Below are 20,678 nucleotides of genomic sequence, written 5' to 3'. Positions count from 1 at the left end.
TATTTGCTGGGTTCACCAATAAAGTGTTGGCTCCACCGACAATGGAGTCCCCTTAAGTGGTTTGATTGGGTTTGTTCTTCAGTTCGAGTCGCATGAAAGTTGTCTTTGTTGGGAGAACTTGTGCCTCCCGATTCGAGCGGGGACTTTTAGTCTAAGTTGTGGTACGAGCTTAAAGGTGACTCTCACAGTTGGAGCCCTCCCCAAGATACTTAATGATTAAGACAAAAAAAAAAAAATCTTTGCTGGGTTCAATATCTGTTGGGTATTAAAGTGTCAAATTGGGCTCCCTTCAGCCCATTATTTAGAGTAAAACCTAAATTATGCACGCATCAAATGAATATGAATATACTACTATCTTTCAATAATATCCCATCAAATGCCTCTTGAAACCCCTTTTATTCAACTACCCCATTAAAGTTATAAATATTTATAGAGTTTCTCATGAAGCCCTTTTGTCCCCCTCTCTCAATTGATCTCTCGTTTTACTCTCCCTATTTTAATTTCTTGGGCACTACCTTATGATACCTTATGATGATAGAATAAACTGAGCCTTATGTGTGAATTGATGCTTTCGATTTACAGCTAAATAAAATAATAATAATAATTCCAAAAAAAAAAATGAAGGTTCAATGAGCTGAAAAGACTTCAAACTAAGAATATGACGATTTGCAATATTATTTGTAGTCAATGAAAAGAGAAAAAAAATCTCAAAACCAGGTGTTTAAAATCAAATCATATATTAGTCATTACCAATTTGTCCGATTGTTGGGAGGCTTTATAGTGAGATTTCCACTGATCCTTGGACTGTAAAGGAAAGAGTTTTTAAGAGAACAAGTAAAGTAGGGTGCAAAGAGTTTCTAGTAATGTAATTTAAAGAAGGTCAAAATCATAAAATGTGTAAAAGGACTTTAAGAGGTATTTGCAGGAGAACTCAAAGTATAGAATTATTGAATTTTTAACATTATTAATTTAAAATTTTCAGGTACATGTTTCAAATTGGTGACCCGAGGATTCATTATGTAGATGTAGTAAACTATTATTTTATTGGGTGTTGATACGGGTATTAGTGTGGTTGTAATTATAACCATATTATGTATTTGTGGTAATAATGTACTACAAATTTCAGCTTTCTCTATCCTAAATTCCCTTTTTTGCACGCATAGATTTGTTAAGTTTTTGCTTCAAATGACATAACTTGCAATAGAAGTGTTGCCCGAACAAAATTTGAAAATATATCTTTTTTCTTGGCCAAGGAATTTTTTTTCTTTTTTTTTTTTTCAGGTAGAACTCAAACTAATGCTTTTTCCTCAGGATTCTAACTGGAGTAAATCTACTTGGAAATAACTCGACCGAGCTCCTGACAGTGACAGCCTTTAATGGACAAAGACCACTTTAAATAGGCAGCTAATGGCCTGTTGCCTGTTGAATCCATAATATGAGTAAACTTATTTCATATTGATTAGAGTACCTTATTGGCAACAATTACATGTTATCAGACCGTTGAAAACAATCGTAATAATAATTCCGAAGCTAAAATTTAAAACAATGAAAAATGTTACAGACGGGATATGGGAGGAAATTTTCTCAATGAGGCTGAGAAAATTTCACTTGGCCTGTAAGCAAGCTATGCTCTTACTATATGCTAGTTCTAAGGATACTTCACTTTGAATTTTTTTCAGAGTGATGGAATGAGGAAAAGAATCCTAAATTATCAAATGTGAAATTTGGATCAAACTCAATATTACCAAAAGGAAAATCCAAATCGACAGTTGGTGGATTTGTAGCAGAAGTTGCAGCAGCAGCAGCAGCGCCTGAGATGATCTCATTGACCTCTGAGTCCTGAGAGGAGCTTTGAAAGTTTTGGTTCCCTTGAAAATTATTCATCCCGCTCGGAGGAGAAGTGGAGAAAGTATAATTATTGGCCTCGGAAGCTTGAGGAGATACAAACGAAGGTGAAAAATTTCCGGTGAAATTGGGATGTATTACCACTGAAGGCGAAGGTGAAGGCGAAGGGAAATGAAATGGAGGAATTGATGACTGTTGTTGGGGCTTAACGTCTAAGTCTTCTGTTACAATTTTAAGGCCTTTTCTGAGGTTCAAGAGTGCATCTTCTGGTTGTTGTTGCGGAGTAGTTTGGTAATAATTGTGTTGCTGGGGCTCTATGGCGGCAGTATCTGGTTCTTTTGTTTCGGGTTGCGTTGGAGGAGGAAGTATTGCATTAGAGGCTTGAGCACAAGTGTGGTTTCCTCTGTAGGTTATTTCAAAAATTGTGGGATCTTCATCTGATCTTTGCACTTGTTTTGTGGCCAAGCAGCCTTGGCCATTTCGATAAGTGCACCTGTAGTAGCCTCTGTACATAAGAAAGAAAATTAAAGAAATTAAAGCCAGAGAGTTTTCATAATTTAAGGAAATTATACAACAACATTGTTTCGAAGATATAAAATTATTATCTATTCTTTTATACTTACTACTCATCTTATGGTGACCTATATTATTATACTATCATTCTAAAAATTGTACCCAATCGACCAACACTTGTTGTTTGCATTTACATGTTGGTTTTTAGATGCTATTTTACTATCTTTGAACATTTTGCAGCGTTATAAATATATGTGGTGTATGCAACATATCAAACTCAGTCATTAATGTATAATATATTCTTTTTGACATCCAATGATATCAATCATTAATGTAGAAAGGTTATCACTCTCAGGTGGTTATTGTAATTGTAGCTGCTCATGTTATGAAGCTATGAAACTGCTCTAGAAGAAAGTATATAATTAAGTTTTTTGAAAAAAAGAAGAAGGCTAATTAGTGACAATTACCGAGGGTATTTGGCTCCAAGAATGTCTTTCTGGCCATATTTTCTCCAGCTACATCCATCATCAAGCGGCCCCTCCAATCCAGCCCCTGGATTCACTCTCACTTTGTGTGTCCATCTTGGAAACGTCTTTCTGCTGCATCGAAATTAACTTCAAAGTAAAACGAAATTGCTCACTGGATCATTTTCTGTACATACATAAATTTATAACCGATATATACCTTTTCTTGGAGACATCTTCCTGAGGGTCTTTGACATCTCGGTCAGAGTCCTCACTCAGGGGACTCCCGGTTAAAGAAGTCGGGGATTCGGTTACAGGCCCCGCCGGCGGCTGGGGCTCTTGAGTTGATGATGAGGAGCCGCAGAAGTTGAGCATGGAAAGCGCTTTTTCGTATGAAGAAATTATCTTCTGAACTAACATTATTCCTCGTGTTTGATCATGCGAGGAAGAAGAAGTCCGCAAGTTGAGCTGAATTTGCAGCTGCTTGGCAGACTCCCTCCCTTGTAGTAGCACGTTTATCAAGCTGTTTTTCTCCCATTCTCCCATATTCCTATCCATTTTGAATACTATAATTGAGCAATTTATAGCGAAAGCTAAAAACTAATAAGAAGTTGCTTCTTGTGTATTAGTTTCTAGGGAGCTTAATTTGCATATGGGGTTCACTGAGACGAACGAACAAATTAAGAAAGTGGATTGAAGGTGAAAATTAACGAAGCTATGAAGGAGAAGGGACAGAAATGGTGCATGGGATTCAAGGGGGGTGCATGGGTTCTTTTTGAATGGAGAAACCGATGGAAATGAGAAGTTTGACTGAGCAAAAAGTGAGTGGAATTTTTTTCCCCCTGTTCTTCATAAGACTGGTCTTTGGTCATAGGAATATAATATGGTTCAAAACAATAGTGAATTGATGAAATTATTCTACTACTGCTGACCAATTCTTCCTTCCCATAATTAAATAATATCTATATATCTATTGTGAATTCTTCCTTCCCATAATTAAATAATATCTATATATCTATTGTGAACTCTTCCTTCCCATAATTAAATAAAATCTATATATCTATTGTGAACACACTCCCCTTATTACTATTTTAATATTGGTTTGTGATGATCTAGAGATTCTGTCAATTTCTACCCTATGGAACTACAATAGTAAGATGATAGACTATCAACATACAAAGAATTAGATTTGATAACATGATGATGAATTTTTTTTAAATGTTTATTTTAATTTTCCACTAGAACTGTCAGCATCTTTCTTCTTCTTCTTCTTCTTCTTCTTTTAATTATTTTTACTTATTTTTTCTTTTTTTAGTGAACCTCCAAGGGAGGGAGATTCACCGAGGGGAAAAAAAATTCCCCTTAAAATGAGTTTAGTTGCTCCTTAAGATTTGTATAAAATCCAGAGACAATCCATAAAAGACTATGGAAAAAATAAATCATATTTGTACAAGAAAATTAAATGTCCCATCAGAAGAATAAACTCAAATATTTCATTTTTTAAAAGAAAAAGAAATAAATAAATTTTTACACATTTAGTTCACTCAAAATTCGAATTCAAATAACTAATCAAATAAAATTATGGAAGAACCACTCAGCTGTATCCTACAAAAAGTATAGACTCAAATTTTTTTTCTTCAATATCATTGCCAAGATGATTCCTCATCCTAAAGTGGGGGAGGGGGAAAAAATAAAAAATTCAAGTCAAAACATGATGTTTGGTAAGCAAATGACCAAGAATCTTCAAACTTAGTGCCGTGTGTCTTCTAGATATAACATAAAAAAAAAAAAAAGTGAATGACGTTTAATGTGACACTTCTTTTTGAACCTTTGCCTACGTTGCTTAACCATGGACGGACTCGATCAAAATTCAGGAGGGTTTCTATTTCTTTTTTTTTTTTTTTTGGTTCTTTTTAAATACAGCTCAAATCCCTTCTAAAAAAAAAATTAAAAGAATTTGATCACATTTGAATTTAACAGCATGTTCATCTTTTAATGATTAGAGTTATATTTTATTATTTGGGTGCAAATCTTTATAACCACATAATTAATTTTTTGAAAGATATTTATGTCTATTTCCTCAGATTTTTTTTTTTACTTTTTAAAGTTTCAAAGTTAAGTGAACAATAAAAAAATCAAGTTGTCCTAAATTGAATTAAAATTTTAAACCAAACCTCCCATTCGAACTGGCTGGGTCCACCACTGGGCATAGTACAGACTCTCTCACACTCTTGTTAATCGGTTTATGACAATTCATTTACTCAATAGCATTGATTACGTTTAGATAATCTTCTTATTTTGGTTTTGCTTTTTTTTTTTTTGATGGGTGGACCAGGATTTTTATGTATTCGGGCTAAATTATAATATAAATTTATTGTAAATATTTGTATGAATATTCAGATATATAAAAGAATAAACATATAAGTATCGCAACATTAAGAACCTCTCTTGAAATAAAATACATATATTTAATATAAAAAACCGCTAATTTCAATTAAAATGATAAACTATTCATTTAATATTACATTTAAAAGTCTCAATGCAAGAGTAACTTAACTATAAAATAATATTTCGGTTATTTCTAAAGAAAATTTGAGTTAGGATCATACTTGAGAGAAAATAATTTTTACTTGAAAAACAGACAGACACACAAACTCAGGTCACCTCAAAACTTTTTGTTCAATCTCCAATTACAGCCTCTAGGCAACTTGAAGAACCAAAGATTTAATCAACTTTTTTTTGCGGCTAATGCCCTGGCCAAAGCCATCATGTAAGTCCGCCACCACTAAGCTGAAGAGACATAAAGGCATCCTCCACTTTCTTTTTACTCCTAAAAATTATTTGTTAATTAATTTACTGAGTCTGTTCGTGAAAATTAGACAATTTTGAGTCACTTACACACATTAACTTTGTTCATGTACATCTGCACAAGTTCTGCTAATGTTCATGCACGTAATTATATAAATATGATAAAAGAATTCGATGGACATTCATGAATCATGCAAGTAACTAAGCCTACTAACATGCATGCGTGAATCATACGCCTCACATAATAAATGATAAATGAGGAAAAAAATCTTCAGTCGTTTTCTTTGCCTGAATTGATCTTAGCAGGCGGTAGCAACTATTCCAGATTAAGAATTTTAAGGACAGACCAATGGGCATTGGTCCAGTGGGAGAGCCCTTGCACTTAGAATAATGAGTGCAAGGATTCGAGCCTCCATAAAAGCATTTATGAGTCTTATTTACAATCCTTCTTCAATTATCACATAATTGACTGGAGCCAGTCTATTCCTCACGAAATGTGAGTAGAGTGGACAGCCCTCGAATATTTGAGAGGGTTTGAAGAATTTGGGCAGCACTTCAGAGGAGTACATGCCACGATGAAGATCCCAATTGTAGAATCTGTGTGTAAATATTAATTGTAATACCTACAGTCATGTATAAACAGTATTAAAAAAAAAAAAGAATTTTAAGGACAGAAAAAAAAAATAAAAGGTGACATCTAATTCTAAAACAATACACTAATGAGCTTTTGGTCAAATGGGAGAAGTCTTGCACTTACAATATTGAGTGTAAGAGTTCGAGCCTCCATAAGAGTATTATAGAGGTTAGTTTCGGTTCTTCCTCAATTATCAACTAATTGAGTGGAGACAGTGTCTCCCTTACGAAATGTGAGTGGAGTAGGCACCCCTCGAATATTAGAGAGAGTTTAAAATATTTAGGCAAGTGTTTCAGTGGATTAATGTATAGCGGTGGTCTCAGTTGTTTAGTACAATTATAAATATTATAATTGTAATGTCTGATGTAATATCAATAATAATATGTGTATAACAGAATTTAAAAAAAAAAATTCTAAAACAATACAACGATGATGATGTTGCGGGTTAATTACAAGCAAAATTCAACATATACATATATAATTGGACCGATTCAAAATTCGATGATTGAGAGAGGGCATGTCATTTTCTTGGAAGAAACATATTGTGCAGAAAGTAAACCGAATCAGAAGCAAATGTTGTTAGCCTTTTGGACTCGGTGATGGGTCGTTCAGATTTGAGAAGAAACATTGAAACAGAGAAAGTAATTAGACTTCGAAGAGGCGCCGCAATATGAATAGACTCCTACACATTAATCTGTTTTTCACGATAAGCTTTGCTTCTAGACCGTGAATTGGGTCTTCACACGCGTCGGAAAAATTACACGTAATCTGATTTTCTTTTTCTCTTGGAAGCCTTTTTTTTGAAATGTTGAATCAATGAATCTTCCTCTTAACTTATACGGGTCAACGACTCAATGTGTCCCTTGTCTATGATTTATTTTAATACATACTAACTATGGGAAATTTACGGCTACGGCTTTTATTTGTAGTGAATTAAAAAGGATGTAGCCAATTTACCATTTTTCTTATTTTAGTCTTCTAATAATATATGGGTAAAATGTAAAAAGTATTTTTATATCTTTACCGAATAACCACCAAAAGTGATATTAAAGATCTCAATATCGGAGTTCAAATTATTGTATCGCTTACCTACAGGATAATAAAATAGTAATATTACATGTTATGAAATTTATTATTAAATAGATAAGTTACATATAGTGGTCGGACTTAAATGTTACGATTATTAATTTTTTTTAATCACTAATAATATATTGTATTTTACTGAAGAAAAAATTCAAATAATTGTATAATCTTGGTCCTTTAAGAATAATTTGTATAAAATACCCCTTTATGAGGTTTAAGGTTATTTTGTGACATATAAGGTTATGTCATCACTCATCATCATCCAACAGTGCATCAGGAATATTATCCGAACATCTTTTAGTGGGCAAGCACTGTCGATAGAGTGAGGGAAGCACTCATGTGGGTTGGCCCAAATTATGTGGATTTAATAATTGAAATAGGCCCATTACAATCGATTCCGGCCCATTGAACAACTTCTGTTAATTTGTGACACCAAATTAATATCAGCCACATTAAAAATTTATAAAATTAAATCGACTCGATAGTGATTGCCACGACGGCAATTAAATGTAAATGTTAGAATGAATTATTTTTTTCCTATATTAATTGATTATATTTGCAAATTAAAGTGACGAACAATTTTTTGACTCATTTTACTTCTTAATTCCAATTTTCAAATGGCTATAATCAAGCAACGTAAAAAATCGGAGACCACGACAAGAACCGGGTCCCCCAATACTTTCGTAATATTCTAAGATCCAATCAAGACCACACACGTGTAACGCAATCATCCATAAGATCCGTCGAAATATCTTCTCCTCCACTCTATAGCCCCCACGCAAGCCAATGTATCTGCTTTCACAAACTCGCCACGTCATCACCGGGCTTCAGTTTCATTCTCTTACGATCCTACTTGTACACTTCCACCACCGTCGATTTAACTCGCAACTTTTCCAGTCCGCTGATTTTTCACTACTAATTATTTGTGGACGTAATAATTTACGTATTCAAATTATTGTAATAAAGCTGAAGAACTTTAAACAATTTAAGATTCTCTGGAGATTAATTTTCTACTTGTATCTAGAAGTTCAGCTCCGCAGAATCAGCAGCTTGTTCATGGGTATGATAATCTTTGCTGCATTTTTCTTTTTTAATGCTTAAGTTGAAATTTGTTTTTGTGCGTGGAAGCTGAGGATTATTTAGAGTTAATGTGTAATCTTTGGCTTTGGCTTGTAATTAATTTGTGGTGGCCTGGCGCATATGTTATGTATGTATGTTCATTTGATGCATATGGGATATACAAAGGTGATGATGGGTAGCCTATGTGGTTGGTTTTCATCAAAATTGCATTTTAATGGTGACCAACCATCACCAATTGTTGGATCATATTAGCTAGACGATTAATGGAAGATGAGCTTGTAATAGTGTCCGTTTGAGTTTCGTGATGGTTATTGCGCCACGTTGATTAGTGGCCATGTGATATGATTGACATAGCCGGATTTTACAAGTAATTCGGGAGGAGGTTAGCCTGAGTCTGCCTCCAAGCTCGAATCTAAGCTTTGATTAGGATACCTCTAGGGAGTTATGCATATGGATAATTAAGGAATAACTTTGGAATTGCGTGTCTCCAACGATTGAAGACTCATTTGCTGATGTGCATCTCATTTACAAGTGCTACCATTATTAAGTAACTCTGCTTCCTAATTTTCTTAGCATTTGGAAGGAAATTTGAGTAATTTATACTATAATTAAAGGCTTTTGATTTTTGAATTCTATGATTGTTTGTGTGTGCCAGATTGCCAGTGTTGTAACAAGCGAAGAACTTGAACTGTTTGCTACTGAAAGCATTAAGCCTCTATCTCTGTGACTGCAGTATTCGTGGCATCAGCACTTTTGCATAGCACTTTTAACTTTTGCTCAGACAGCTTGGTATGGGAGTTGTCACCATCTCTAGTTCACCTGCTAGATCTCCAATTGGATTAAGCACGATTTCTCACCGATCTACGTCAAAAAGGCCTTTGATTGTGGCATTCAAAGCAGATAAATCCAATAACCAAGCTTTGTTCTCACCCCAGGAGCAGATCCCACTGCCGATAGAGACACCCAAACGACACCAGAAGAGACGAGAAAACAGTAGAAAACGTCTGGAAAGAGTGAAAGGTGTCTTCTCTGATGAGGCTTCTCCATGTACCCTGGATGTGGATTACAATGAAGCGGCTGCCAAACTTGAAAATATATACAAGCTTAGCCCTGCAGTTACGACCTCAGAAGTGAAATATGCTGATGGTGTTGTGAAAAGAGGCCGGCAGAGGAGAAAGAGGATTGGTGAAGTTGAGAAAAAATCAGATGATGTTAGCGGTAAACCAGTGGTTAGGAACCAGGTTAAGAGGCCTAAGCGATTGAGTCTTGATAAGAGAATTGAGCTGAGAAAGAATGAGGATGAGAAAGTGGTCACCAAGACTAGGAAAACGGACAGTAAAGATGAGCATGAGAAAATTGAGAAACTTGTAAGGGAGTATTCGTATTCAACGGATTTGGTCAGCCTGGATTGGAAGAAAATGAAGATACCTCCAGTTTTGTCGTCTACAGAGCATACCTGGTTGTTCAAGTTGATGCAACCTATGAAGGTGAGCCTCTTCTTTCTGAATATTAACTTGATTCCATTTTTGTCCTTATTGTATCAAGCAGAGCTTATATTAGTAGAGATTTTACGCAAAAAATTTTAGTTGTTTGGTTTTCAATGAGATCTTTTATTAAAAAATTATAAAATTACCTCAGTAGGTAATTTTTTTAAAGTTACATTATGAAAATAATAAAATAAGATTGTTAAATAAATAAAGGATATTTTAAATATTTTAACATTTAAAAGAAATTTTTCAACTTCTACACCCAGAAGCCCAAAATTTGAGTTTTTACTAGAAGAGGCAAAATAGTTTATTTAATCTTCAAAAGTTCTAAAAAAACAACCAAATAATAACAAAAATTTTTATAAGAGCTTATGAGATTAAATAGTAGTTATGACCATTAGATAAGTTATACCAAACAGGTTAGACTCAGTAGTCTTCTAATGCTAAATTTTATTTCTATTTTATTTTAGGTATTTGTGCAAGTAAAGGAACAATTGCAGAAAGATTTGGGGAGAGAACCAACTGATGTTGAATTAGCAGAGGCAACAAATATGAGTGCGGCTCCAGTGAAAAAATGCTTGGAAGTTGGCCGAGCTGCACGGAACAAGCTCATAAAGGTAAGAACTATTTTATCTTTCACTATTTTTCTGCAGACAGAAATGCTGCAAGTTTTGTTTAACGCTTAGGGTGCGTATTGTTGATTATTATGACATGTTGCATGCTTGTGAATTACAATGGATGCTGCTCAAATTTATAAAGTACAAGCTTTACCTTATTTCCAGCAAAGCCAGTCTATTCATATTACCTTATTTGCCTGAAGTTGATTACAATAATATCACTTATTGATTGTTCCAAGGCTATGGCACAAACATTTAAGTAGAAATATCAATAGATTATGCATTTTATTTGTTGCAGCACAATCTCCGGCTTGTTTTATTTGTCATCAAAAAATATTTTCAAGACTTTGCAAATGGCCCCAGATTTCAAGACCTTTGTCAGGCTGGAGTAAAAGGACTTATCACTGCAATTGATCGTTTTGAACCAAAAAGGAGATTCCGGCTATCAACATATGGACTTTTTTGGATTAGGCATGCTATTATACGTTCAATGACAGTATCAAGCTTTACTCGTGTTCCATTTGGCCTTGAATCAGTATGCATTCTTCCTACTTAATCATTTTTTTCATATTTTTATTCTTTTCTTTTTTACCTTTTCTTTTTTTCCCCGCAAAAAAAGAGCTTGGTAATACATGCATCCAGTTGAAATGATTTGTTATAACTTCTAGACTTCTATCATGCAGGTTAGAGGGGAAATCCAGAGAGCTAAACTTGAGTTGTTGTTTGAGCTTAAGAGGGTACCAACAGATGAAGAGATAATTCAAGGGGTAAATATCTCCCCTGAGAGGTACCGTGAAGTGATGAAGGCATCGAAACCCATCCTTTCTCTCCATTCAAGGCATGGGGTTACACAAGAAGAGTTCATCAATGGGATTACTGATGTCGATGGTGTTGAAAATGAAAACCAGAGACAACCCGCTCTTCTAAGGCTTGCGCTTGATGATGTGGTAAGCACTTGTTCTCTTCAACCTTGCATTTCTCCCACAATTCATTGCTTGTCAATCAAATCATATGACCATTACTGCACTTAATAACCACTTTGATGAGTTGATCTATCTTCCGTTTATGATTCACTATATATCTGTAACTTACAAACTTTCTGTGGTACTCCTTGCCAGCTTGATTCTCTGAAGCCTAAGGAGAGCTTGGTGATCAGACAAAGATTTGGACTGGACGGTAAAGGTGATAGGACACTGGGAGAAATTGCTGGGAACTTAAATATTTCAAGGGAAATGGTCCGTAAACATGAAGTTAAGGGTCTGATGAAACTCAAGCATCCAACTCGAGTTGATTATCTTCGCCAGCACATGGTATGAACTGTTCTATATATCCCATGTCTTTGATAATACAATTTTCACCCCCTCTCGTCTTCTAATATTGTGAGTAAGTGATGTATACTAATAATTTGTACAATACACATTTAGCTATGTGAACATAGAAATCCCATACCATATTCTGTATATTAAGAAATCAAGATCACAAATCACCATGTATACATAACGTCGTCCCTTATAAATCTGATAGCAGTTTATACTGTTATCCATATCCATCGTTCTTTCCGATGTGTTCCTATTTTGTAGTTGTGTTGCTGCCACATTTGCAAAATATGGTGACATTTGCTCTTATTTTCTTCTGCATATGTTCTAAGAAATGGAAGCTGTTATTTTGCTTTGGAAATTATGTTGAATAGAAGGACTTGTACATTGGAGGCCTTAAAAAGAATTAAAAGAGTAAAAGAAACTAAGAAAATTCACGCAGATGAAGCCATTAGAAATCGATTATGGCGAGATCTTAGATTTCTCTTTCTTCTTCAGCTTTCTTCTTTCAGCAAACACTTCATTGTTTTTCATTATCCAAAACCTCTCTATCTCTTCTGCTTTCCTTCCTGGAATCCTCCCAGCTATCAAATCCCACCTGTAAAGTCCATTTTGCTATTGTTAGGTTTTTCGTACTTAATCAGTAAAAGAAACAATGTGCCTGTTGCACCCTTAATGGAGGAATTGATGCAATAATCTTTGCGCAAAGAAAGCAAATTACACGAGCGTTCTTGAAGAATGTCTTAAAGACCGACGGCCACAAAAGAAATTAGTGGGTCATTATTCATAGTTACAAGGAAATCGTTTCACCTAAAAGCTTAAGATAATATGAAGTTTAAACAGGTCCTCCTATATTGAGTATTATTTAAGGTCAGGGATCATATAATTTGAGACAGGTTGATCAAGGTAAGTCAAGAAATTAAAATAATTAAAATAGAATTTACGCACAGGAAAAATCAAACACTAGATATTGACTTTAATATCATATTAGAAAATATTATTTGATTAAAAAATTTTAGCTGATAAAGTCGGTTTAATAATAGCATTTAAGAACTAGCCTTAGAGATAAAGATCAGGCAATGTTTCTGTCACAGTTTGGAGCAGATGGCAAAGCACTTACTGCTTGCAACTCTCTCGTGAAACTTTAACTAACGTTAGAAATTGCATGTTACTTATACAATAACTACAAAGCCATAAGCCAATCACAAACTGGGGCTGCTAATGACCCAGGGAAAATACCATGAAAGCAATAATAAATGATTTTGCATCATACACAGTACTGTTATAACAACAAGAAGCAGTAATTTCAAAGGCAAGAAAAGCATCGCTAAGTTTTTTTTTACCCTTCCCCCAAGAGCATGCATATTCATTATCATCGTTTACCTGAGATAAAGGAGTAGAATCCATACATAGTAAAAATATGATATCATTCGAAAGTATAATCCATGAAGTTGCTATCACTTGAGGGGTCCACCACCAAAAGGATAAGAATGAATGATTTTTTTTTCCTTTCTTTATTTGAAGGTAGAGAAACATATATATGGATTAATTATGTACATTAGTGGGGTCTATAAGATCAATTATTCAAACAAATTAAATCAAAGCATCGACTGCTTAAATCACCAGCTCCCACCTCCTCAGGTAATTACTATTGTTTTTAAAGTCTATCCATTAGGAGGTATGCTAATAGCCCACCTTTTAAAAAAAAATTGTATTTCCTTTTTTTTTTTTTTTCATGTTTCAATGATGAATGGGATACAGAAAGGAAAATAAAAAGACCAAGCTCAGGAAAGATCATGAGAAAGATTCTGTCATGCTAATGTAGAGAGATAAAATCATGTGATGCGATGAATGTGTATATTTGTATGTATAATGTTTCTAATATATGATTGCATAAAGTAGTATAGGCACCTGTCTCCAATGAGTCTATGCATTCTGTAGATGAGATCTTCTTCCGGCTCTGTCATGTCAATGAATTCCCATTCAGTACTATTAACCTCTGCCAAAGCAAATCACAGCAAATAAATGAAGATGCATGAACAACAAGCAGAAGGAAAATTAAAGAAAGAAAATAATCTCCCATGTGCTCTACGAGAACGAACATGGTAGCAACAAAAGCAGTCACCTTCGGATTCAAAGGGTGATGTTTTGGCTTGCTTGCGACGACGTTTGCTTGTACTTTCCATTGAAATGGGGAGAAAAAGATTGAGGAAAGGAAAGGAAAGGAAAAGAAGAGAAAGAGAGTAGTACAGTACTGTCTGAGATGATAGATATAGTCAGAGTCGTTTGATGATACGAATGCCACAAATTAATTTGTTTAAATTTGTGTGCTGAAATGTTTGTTGACTCGTAGGCTTTGTAGAGACTTGTAGTTGACAAGCTATTTGATGATAGAGAGGATAAACGGATAAAGCAACCGGCAAAACCTGTGGAAGAAAGGGTATTTTGGGAAGTTTATCGTAATTTTTGTCGTAATATGGTGAAGTTGAACTTCTTTTACTTCATCATCGGACTGCTCTATCTTGGTCTTACAAGCCCAAGTAAGAATTAAATATAATGAGCGCCACCGTCCGCACTTGAGAATTCTAATAATAGCTGACAAGGTTCGAGGAGACGTCCTCATTCCGAGTACTAACATACTTAATTATTGCTTGTTCTCTTTTTAGTTGTACAGAAGCTGAGCTTGATTCGCTCAAATTAGACATTCTCTCCTTTATATCTTTCATGTGCAGGACTATTCTGCAAATTCTAGAGACAGAATCCATTGACTCTCCATATATAGTGATTTTACCAGAAAGGGTCAGCATATTAGATCATGGCCTTTTAATTGCAGACAGGGGTTAACATGAGTCAGGACCTTTGTTTTCAAATCTCACCCGAGGAAAATCAAAGCATGGATATAATTTTTTTTTATTTTTTTTCTGTGATATGATAGCAGCATGTGAAGATCAATTAATAAATAGGTTAATTATTGAAGGCTAATCAATATATTATATTGAATGTCTGCAGGGATTCTATGATAATATATATACATGTAATCAAACAAACAGTAAGGTTAATCATTGTGATTCATGCGCTCATAAATAGCAATTGCTTTAATTATATACAGGTTATTAAAGGGTGCATGTATTTATGGGAAGGGAAACAAACAATAAAGGTCTCATCATAGCTATATATCTTCAACTAAACACCCAACTAACGTTCTTGTGTTGAATTACCCTCTAAACATTTAGTTTATATACACCGTGCCCATGTGTAAAGACATAATTAGTCCACTTGGTTTCAATGAGATGAAGCTTTTTTTTTCCCTGGCGAAAAAACCATTAGTCTTATTCGGTAAGGTGGTTCAAAACCACAGCTACTGTCCAGAAAAAATTATAACTACGATAAAAATTAATAATATTTAATAAATATAAATTTTAAATAAAAATTTGATGGTATTTAGTAAATATAATTTTAATAGCAAAGATATTATAATTATTTTATCATACAAGTGTAGGATAATATCAACTTACCTTCTAAAGCATTACACTAATGGTGCGTTTACTTAATGGGAATGTGAATGGGCTGTGAATGAGAATGAGAAATAAGAATGAGATTTCAATGTTTACTTGGCAAAAATAAATGGGAATGAAAATGTGCTGGAATGTCATTGGTGTGTTTACTTGAAAAAATAAATGGGAATGAGGAATGGAAATAAGAATCAATGTACCAAAATACCCATAGTATTAATAATTAATAAAAATAATTAATTTATCATTATTAACAATATTATCATTATTGTTGTTGTTGTTGTTGTTATTATTTTTATTAATATTATCATTATTAACATTTATTATTATTATTATTAAATTTCATTAACTTTATTATTTTAGTTATTATTAATTGTTGTTATTATTATTTTTATTAATATTTTCATTATTAACATTTATTTATTTATTATTAACTTTATTATTTTAGTTATTATTAATTACTGTTAATATTATTTTTATTAATATGATCATTATTAACATTTATTATTATTATTAAATTTTATTAACTTTATTATTTTAGTTACTATTAATTATTGTTATTATTATTATAGTTATTATTAATTACTATTAATATTATTTTTATTAATATTATCATTATTAACATTTATTATTATTATTATTTTAATTAATATCATTTTTATAATAATATTTATACATGTATGGAGATAATGAAAATTACATTATTATTATTATTATTAAATTTTATTAACTTTATTATTTTAGTTATTATTAATTATTGTTATTATTATTTTTATTAATAATATAATAATAATAATAACAACAACAACAATAATGAGAATATTGTTATCATTAATTATTATTTGTATCATTATTTTTATTGTTAATAATGATAATAGTAATAAAAATAAAAATAAAAATAATCAATAATCATAAAAATAATAAAGTTAATAAAATTTAATAATAATAATAATAATTATTATTATTATTAATGATATTTAAAATAATAAAATTATTTGTGATTTGAAGAAGGTAATTTATGAAATATGAAAAAATTAGAAGGATATAAAAGGAAATTTATGTTTCATTCACATTCCCAACCCCCCCTTGGGAATGAGATTCCCATTCTTTATTCCCAAATTGTGTGGGATCCACACAATTTATTCTCATTCCTAAATTCAATTTTGTCAAGTAAACATAGCTTTGATTCACATTACTCCATTCACATTCCTTATTTCAAGAAGTAAACACACCACAAGTGTATATCGAGTACTTAAAAATTATAGATTTTAAGACATAACTGTCCAACAATAATACCAAATAGGTCATTGGATTGGAAAGTATCTAGCATCTATTTGGTAGTGTGATTGGACAATTGCAGCTATAGCACTAAAGTGTTTGTTAAGCATTTATTGCTCTGCATTGGAAGGTATATTGATCACACACTTGTGCAATAAAAAAAATTAAAATATATTTATTATTTTTGTCAAAATTATTATTTAAAAGTCATTTTTATTACAAATTATTAATTTTTATTTCATAATTACAATTTTTTTTCTACAACAACGGTAACTTAAAAACCTAACATAAAGTGAGGATAAAAGTTAAAATTTCTAATGAATTTAATCACTTCAGCTTTTTCAGTTTGTATAAAATAAGGGCAAAAGTGCCCTTCTTTATTTGGTTCTTTCATCTGTGTTTAGGTGATTTTATTTTTGGTGCATTTCTTTTTTGATTGTTAGCCAGGTTTATGCTTGATTTAAGTAACTTGTTAATTTTTTTTCCTTTAAAAATGCATGATTTTTTTTAATAATTACACGACATATGATTTGGTAAAGCATATAGAATATAAGGTCCTGTTTGGTATTGAAGTGTTGTAACATTTAAATTACAATTGTTGTAGAAAAAAAGTTATAATTATAAAATAAAAATTAATAATATATCGTAAATATAATTTTTAAATAATTTTTTGACAAAATTAATAAAGATATAATAGATTTTTCATAATACAAGTGTAAAATTAAATCAATTTAGCTTTTAAACTACAACAACTAATGTTTAACAAACATTTTAGTACTGTAAATTTTAAATTACAATTGTTCAATCTTAATTCCAAACAGACCATATCTTATATACAGATATTGTATCACGATTTTGTATAAGATGTGTTACCCATTTTTTAGTTTGTCAAGTGGGATCAGGTTAGGTTTAGTTCAATAATGTCTCGATAGAACAGAAGGCGAAACAAGAGATTAAATCAATGTCCACCACATAAATCTACACGCTATCTCCTTTTTCGTCTCTCACTATATCATCATGTAAGGTCATTATTAAGTGTATCTAACATGAATCAGCCGTAAAATGGGAATCTGATTCTATACTAGTGCTCTATGTTACAATATTCTATAGCTCAAATCCAAATCTTATAAATTGATGTTATGTATGGACAAATACTCGCACATATGTATCCACAAAAATGATTTAGTGGGCTACTTGGTGGACATACGATAGACAACTAAATATGTAGTGTTATTCTGTAGCTTCTTACGAATAACATTAAAAATGGTGATTAATTAAATAGAACTATCTGATAGTGTCACAAAATCCTTATTACAATAATGTAGTATAAAATTCTTTCATAAAAAAACTTAGAATTTCTTAGCAAGACAAATTGCATCTCTCAAGTACTAGGAGGATGTAAAGTACCAAACGAATTCATTTTAAGCATAAATGCAGCACCTTATTTGGCAGCAGACCAAACAATATGGTGATTGACAATAATGATACAACCATAAATTCTTTTGTACAAACTAATGTTATATCGCATAAGTGAATTAAGTAAGACATCACTTGACCCACATAATTTATTTTTATTATTATTTTTTTCATTCAATCAATCATATAATGTAACATCAGTTTTTTTTTAAATAATTTGTACAAAAATTTGGAGTTATAAAATTATTCGATTACTTTTTTTTTTCTTTTTTTCTTTGAGCGTATTTTTTTCCCAATATTTTGGTTTTTCATTTTTTTTTTTGGGTTGTTGATAAAATTCCATATGGATGCCAAGAGTATAGGTTCCTCATAAGTTCCACTGCCAGCAAACAAAAATTATATAATATCTTATGCTTGTTGCAATCAAAGAATTAAAAGGATGCAAAAAAGAGGGAAAAAAGAATAAAATGCTTCTATTATACAAGTTACATTATTAATTAGTTGCTTTTATTTTTTGATAGATATTAATTAGTTGCTTAGGACACAAGAAGCATTTCTTCTCAAGTGAATTCCCACATACTCCGAAGTGTGAATAATTCAAGTTTCTTTAATTTGACATATCCTATCCCACATAATCAGATTACATGCACCTAAATTTATCCAATGGAAAAGCTAGAAAATTAGCATCATCCATAATGCTCCTCAAACATCATATTACAACATCAAAAGCAACTTCTCTTGCCACCAAAAAGATTAACATTACTTGCACTCTTGCTGATTAGCAAAGTTTTAATTAGTTGATTGTATTCATATTGTTTTCAATACTATCAAAAGCGCTTCTTTGCCTATGGTTTAATAAATGAGTGGTGGACTGAAATCGACCAAAATGTTTTTTCAATTGGCAGAAATGGTTGGAGTGCTCTTCATCAAAAGTACTTTCTTAGCAAGAGAGGATCTCTGAAACTCTTGTGATTGAGCATTTATCTGAAAATACAATAACTAAATTGTTTTTGGTAAAACTCATTTTTTACTTGGTAGCAACCACCGAACATTAATCACTCACTCACACACACTTATAGACAAGAGTAGTTAGTGGTTTTATCTTAATGTAGGTGTGAATTAAATCATCAGCAGGTGCCTGGGGTTTGGAGATAGCCCCTTCTCTAATTTTTTGAAAAATGAAAGATAAATGGTCTAGATGAAATTTAGCCCATTGTGTATACAAATTTATTGTTTGGCTCCCTCAGATTGACTGCTTTTAGTTTGTTGTCCTCTTAATATTGTTGTTTCTACTTTCTACATTCTATCTACACTAATATTTGGCGAATAATTTGATTTAAACATTGCATCAAAATAGATAAGATAGAGTTGCATGTGCTGGCAAATCGTATTTGAGGATTGATTTTGACCGATAATACAATGTCATATATCAAAATGACCTTTAGTTTACAATCGTTTCCAAAATAGAATGCATACAATATAGTGATTGTGAGGTACAACACCCTAACTCTTCTTCATTGAAAACCTTAATTTTTTTGTTATACCACTAATTTTCTATTGTTGAACCTTAAGTTATGATATATTATGTACAGTACATGAAAGCTTAAAAATATGTGGTGGAAAATTTGAGGTTTGTAATAGAAAGAGGAGCGTTTCACCATACAACGGCTATATTCTAGATATGCCCTTTTCGAGATCATGTGCATATTACCAGTTGCATTGTTAAAGCATCTGCATCAATGGGATTGATTGCTGCGTGGCATCACCAACTACATACGTTGTCCAGTTATCTCTAGCTGGAGAATATGTTCTAAATGCTTGCTTAAAATTTACTTGAGGAGACAAAGTGAATATTTACTTGAGGAGACGAAGTGAATATTTACTTGAGGAGACGAAGTGAATATTGTACGAAAACTACCCATCGAAATATTCATTTGTACTGCAATAACGAACGGTCCTAATTGGCAGGAACCATAAACCATGCATTTGCTCGTTTCCAATTATGCAATTTGCAATCATGCCTTCATAATTTTCCATAATAGGACTAAGACGAAAAGTATTTGATATGCATGCTGATCTGTTAAGTAAATTAATGGGATCATGACATTGTCAATTATTATATAATTAATTTGTAGTCAAACTAATGTATTCTCATTAGTGAAGAGCATTCAAGTACCAGAACAAGACATGACTCAACAAGGCATCAGAAACCCAATATCTTGGCATGAGATATAGAATTTTAAAGGATTATTGTTGAAGCAAAATAGAATAAGAATGGATTACAGCCAAAAAGATAAGTATGTGGTGAGGTCACCAACACAAGAAATTGTCTTCTTGATCACAAAACAAATCGAAGAATTAAACAATTTTTTAATAGGAAAGGAACCTCCACTTTCGTACTTCAAACATTTTTGACTGGCTTAACAGCCTCCCTCAAATGTGCCCTCTTTTATATTGTTTCCTAGAAAATGTTTGTACCTGCGTAGTGAGTAGATATTGTTACATCTTAATTTAATATTGGGTTTATATGTGAATAATTATGTGTTGCGACCTCTCTCATATTAGGTCAAGTCAAATTAAAAGTGATATAATAAAGTTTTCAGTAATTTAATGCATTTGTTTATC

The 20,678-nt window shown here is 32.4% G+C and overlaps 3 protein-coding genes across 7 annotated transcripts; 1 reads left to right on the top strand and 2 right to left on the bottom strand.

The window, feature by feature from the left end:
- Window positions 1-1,436: 1,436 nt before the first annotated feature.
- Window positions 1,437-3,657, bottom strand: LOC102610741 (probable WRKY transcription factor 41). 2 transcript variants are annotated; one of them, XM_006490508.4, is made up of 3 exons: window positions 3,043-3,657; window positions 2,826-2,954; window positions 1,437-2,350 (listed from the first exon to the last, which is right to left on the bottom strand). In XM_006490508.4, the coding sequence occupies exons 1-3, from the start codon at window positions 3,378-3,380 to the stop codon at window positions 1,660-1,662; spliced, it is 1,158 nt and encodes a 385-aa protein (XP_006490571.2). In that variant the 5' UTR covers window positions 3,381-3,657; the 3' UTR covers window positions 1,437-1,659. The 2 variants fall into 2 exon arrangements, with proteins under 2 accessions (XP_006490571.2, XP_006490570.2); XM_006490507.4 differs by having other exon boundaries at window positions 2,826-2,957; window positions 3,043-3,656.
- A 4,582-nt stretch (window positions 3,658-8,239) lies between these two features.
- On the top strand, window positions 8,240-12,086 carry LOC102609535 (RNA polymerase sigma factor sigE, chloroplastic/mitochondrial). Of its 3 annotated transcripts, none has more exons than XM_006490502.4 (6): window positions 8,240-8,407; window positions 9,083-9,914; window positions 10,385-10,531; window positions 10,830-11,066; window positions 11,215-11,478; window positions 11,650-12,086. In XM_006490502.4, exons 2-6 carry the CDS (start codon window positions 9,219-9,221, stop codon window positions 11,845-11,847), a joined length of 1,542 nt encoding a protein of 513 aa, XP_006490565.2. In that variant the 5' UTR covers window positions 8,240-8,407; window positions 9,083-9,218; the 3' UTR covers window positions 11,848-12,086. The 3 variants fall into 3 exon arrangements, with proteins under 3 accessions (XP_006490565.2, XP_006490567.2, XP_006490566.2); XM_006490504.4 differs by having other exon boundaries at window positions 8,241-8,407; window positions 9,161-9,914; XM_006490503.4 differs by lacking the exon at window positions 8,240-8,407 and adding an exon at window positions 8,430-8,974.
- An 82-nt stretch (window positions 12,087-12,168) lies between these two features.
- On the bottom strand, window positions 12,169-14,512 carry LOC102610227 (MYB-like transcription factor ETC3). 2 transcript variants are annotated; one of them, XM_052433817.1, is made up of 3 exons: window positions 13,973-14,512; window positions 13,759-13,807; window positions 12,169-12,445 (listed from the first exon to the last, which is right to left on the bottom strand). In XM_052433817.1, the coding sequence occupies exons 1-3, from the start codon at window positions 14,031-14,033 to the stop codon at window positions 12,310-12,312; spliced, it is 246 nt and encodes an 81-aa protein (XP_052289777.1). In that variant the 5' UTR covers window positions 14,034-14,512; the 3' UTR covers window positions 12,169-12,309. The 2 variants fall into 2 exon arrangements, with proteins under 2 accessions (XP_052289777.1, XP_006490568.1); XM_006490505.4 differs by having other exon boundaries at window positions 13,759-13,846; window positions 13,973-14,446.
- Window positions 14,513-20,678: the final 6,166 nt, after the last annotated feature.

This window comes from Citrus sinensis, chromosome 9 (assembly GCF_022201045.2).
Source record: "Citrus sinensis cultivar Valencia sweet orange chromosome 9, DVS_A1.0, whole genome shotgun sequence".
Taxonomy (NCBI): Eukaryota; Viridiplantae; Streptophyta; class Magnoliopsida; order Sapindales; family Rutaceae; genus Citrus; species Citrus sinensis.
Note: the sequence above shows the minus strand (reverse complement) of the source record. Positions and strands in the feature narration are given on the sequence as shown.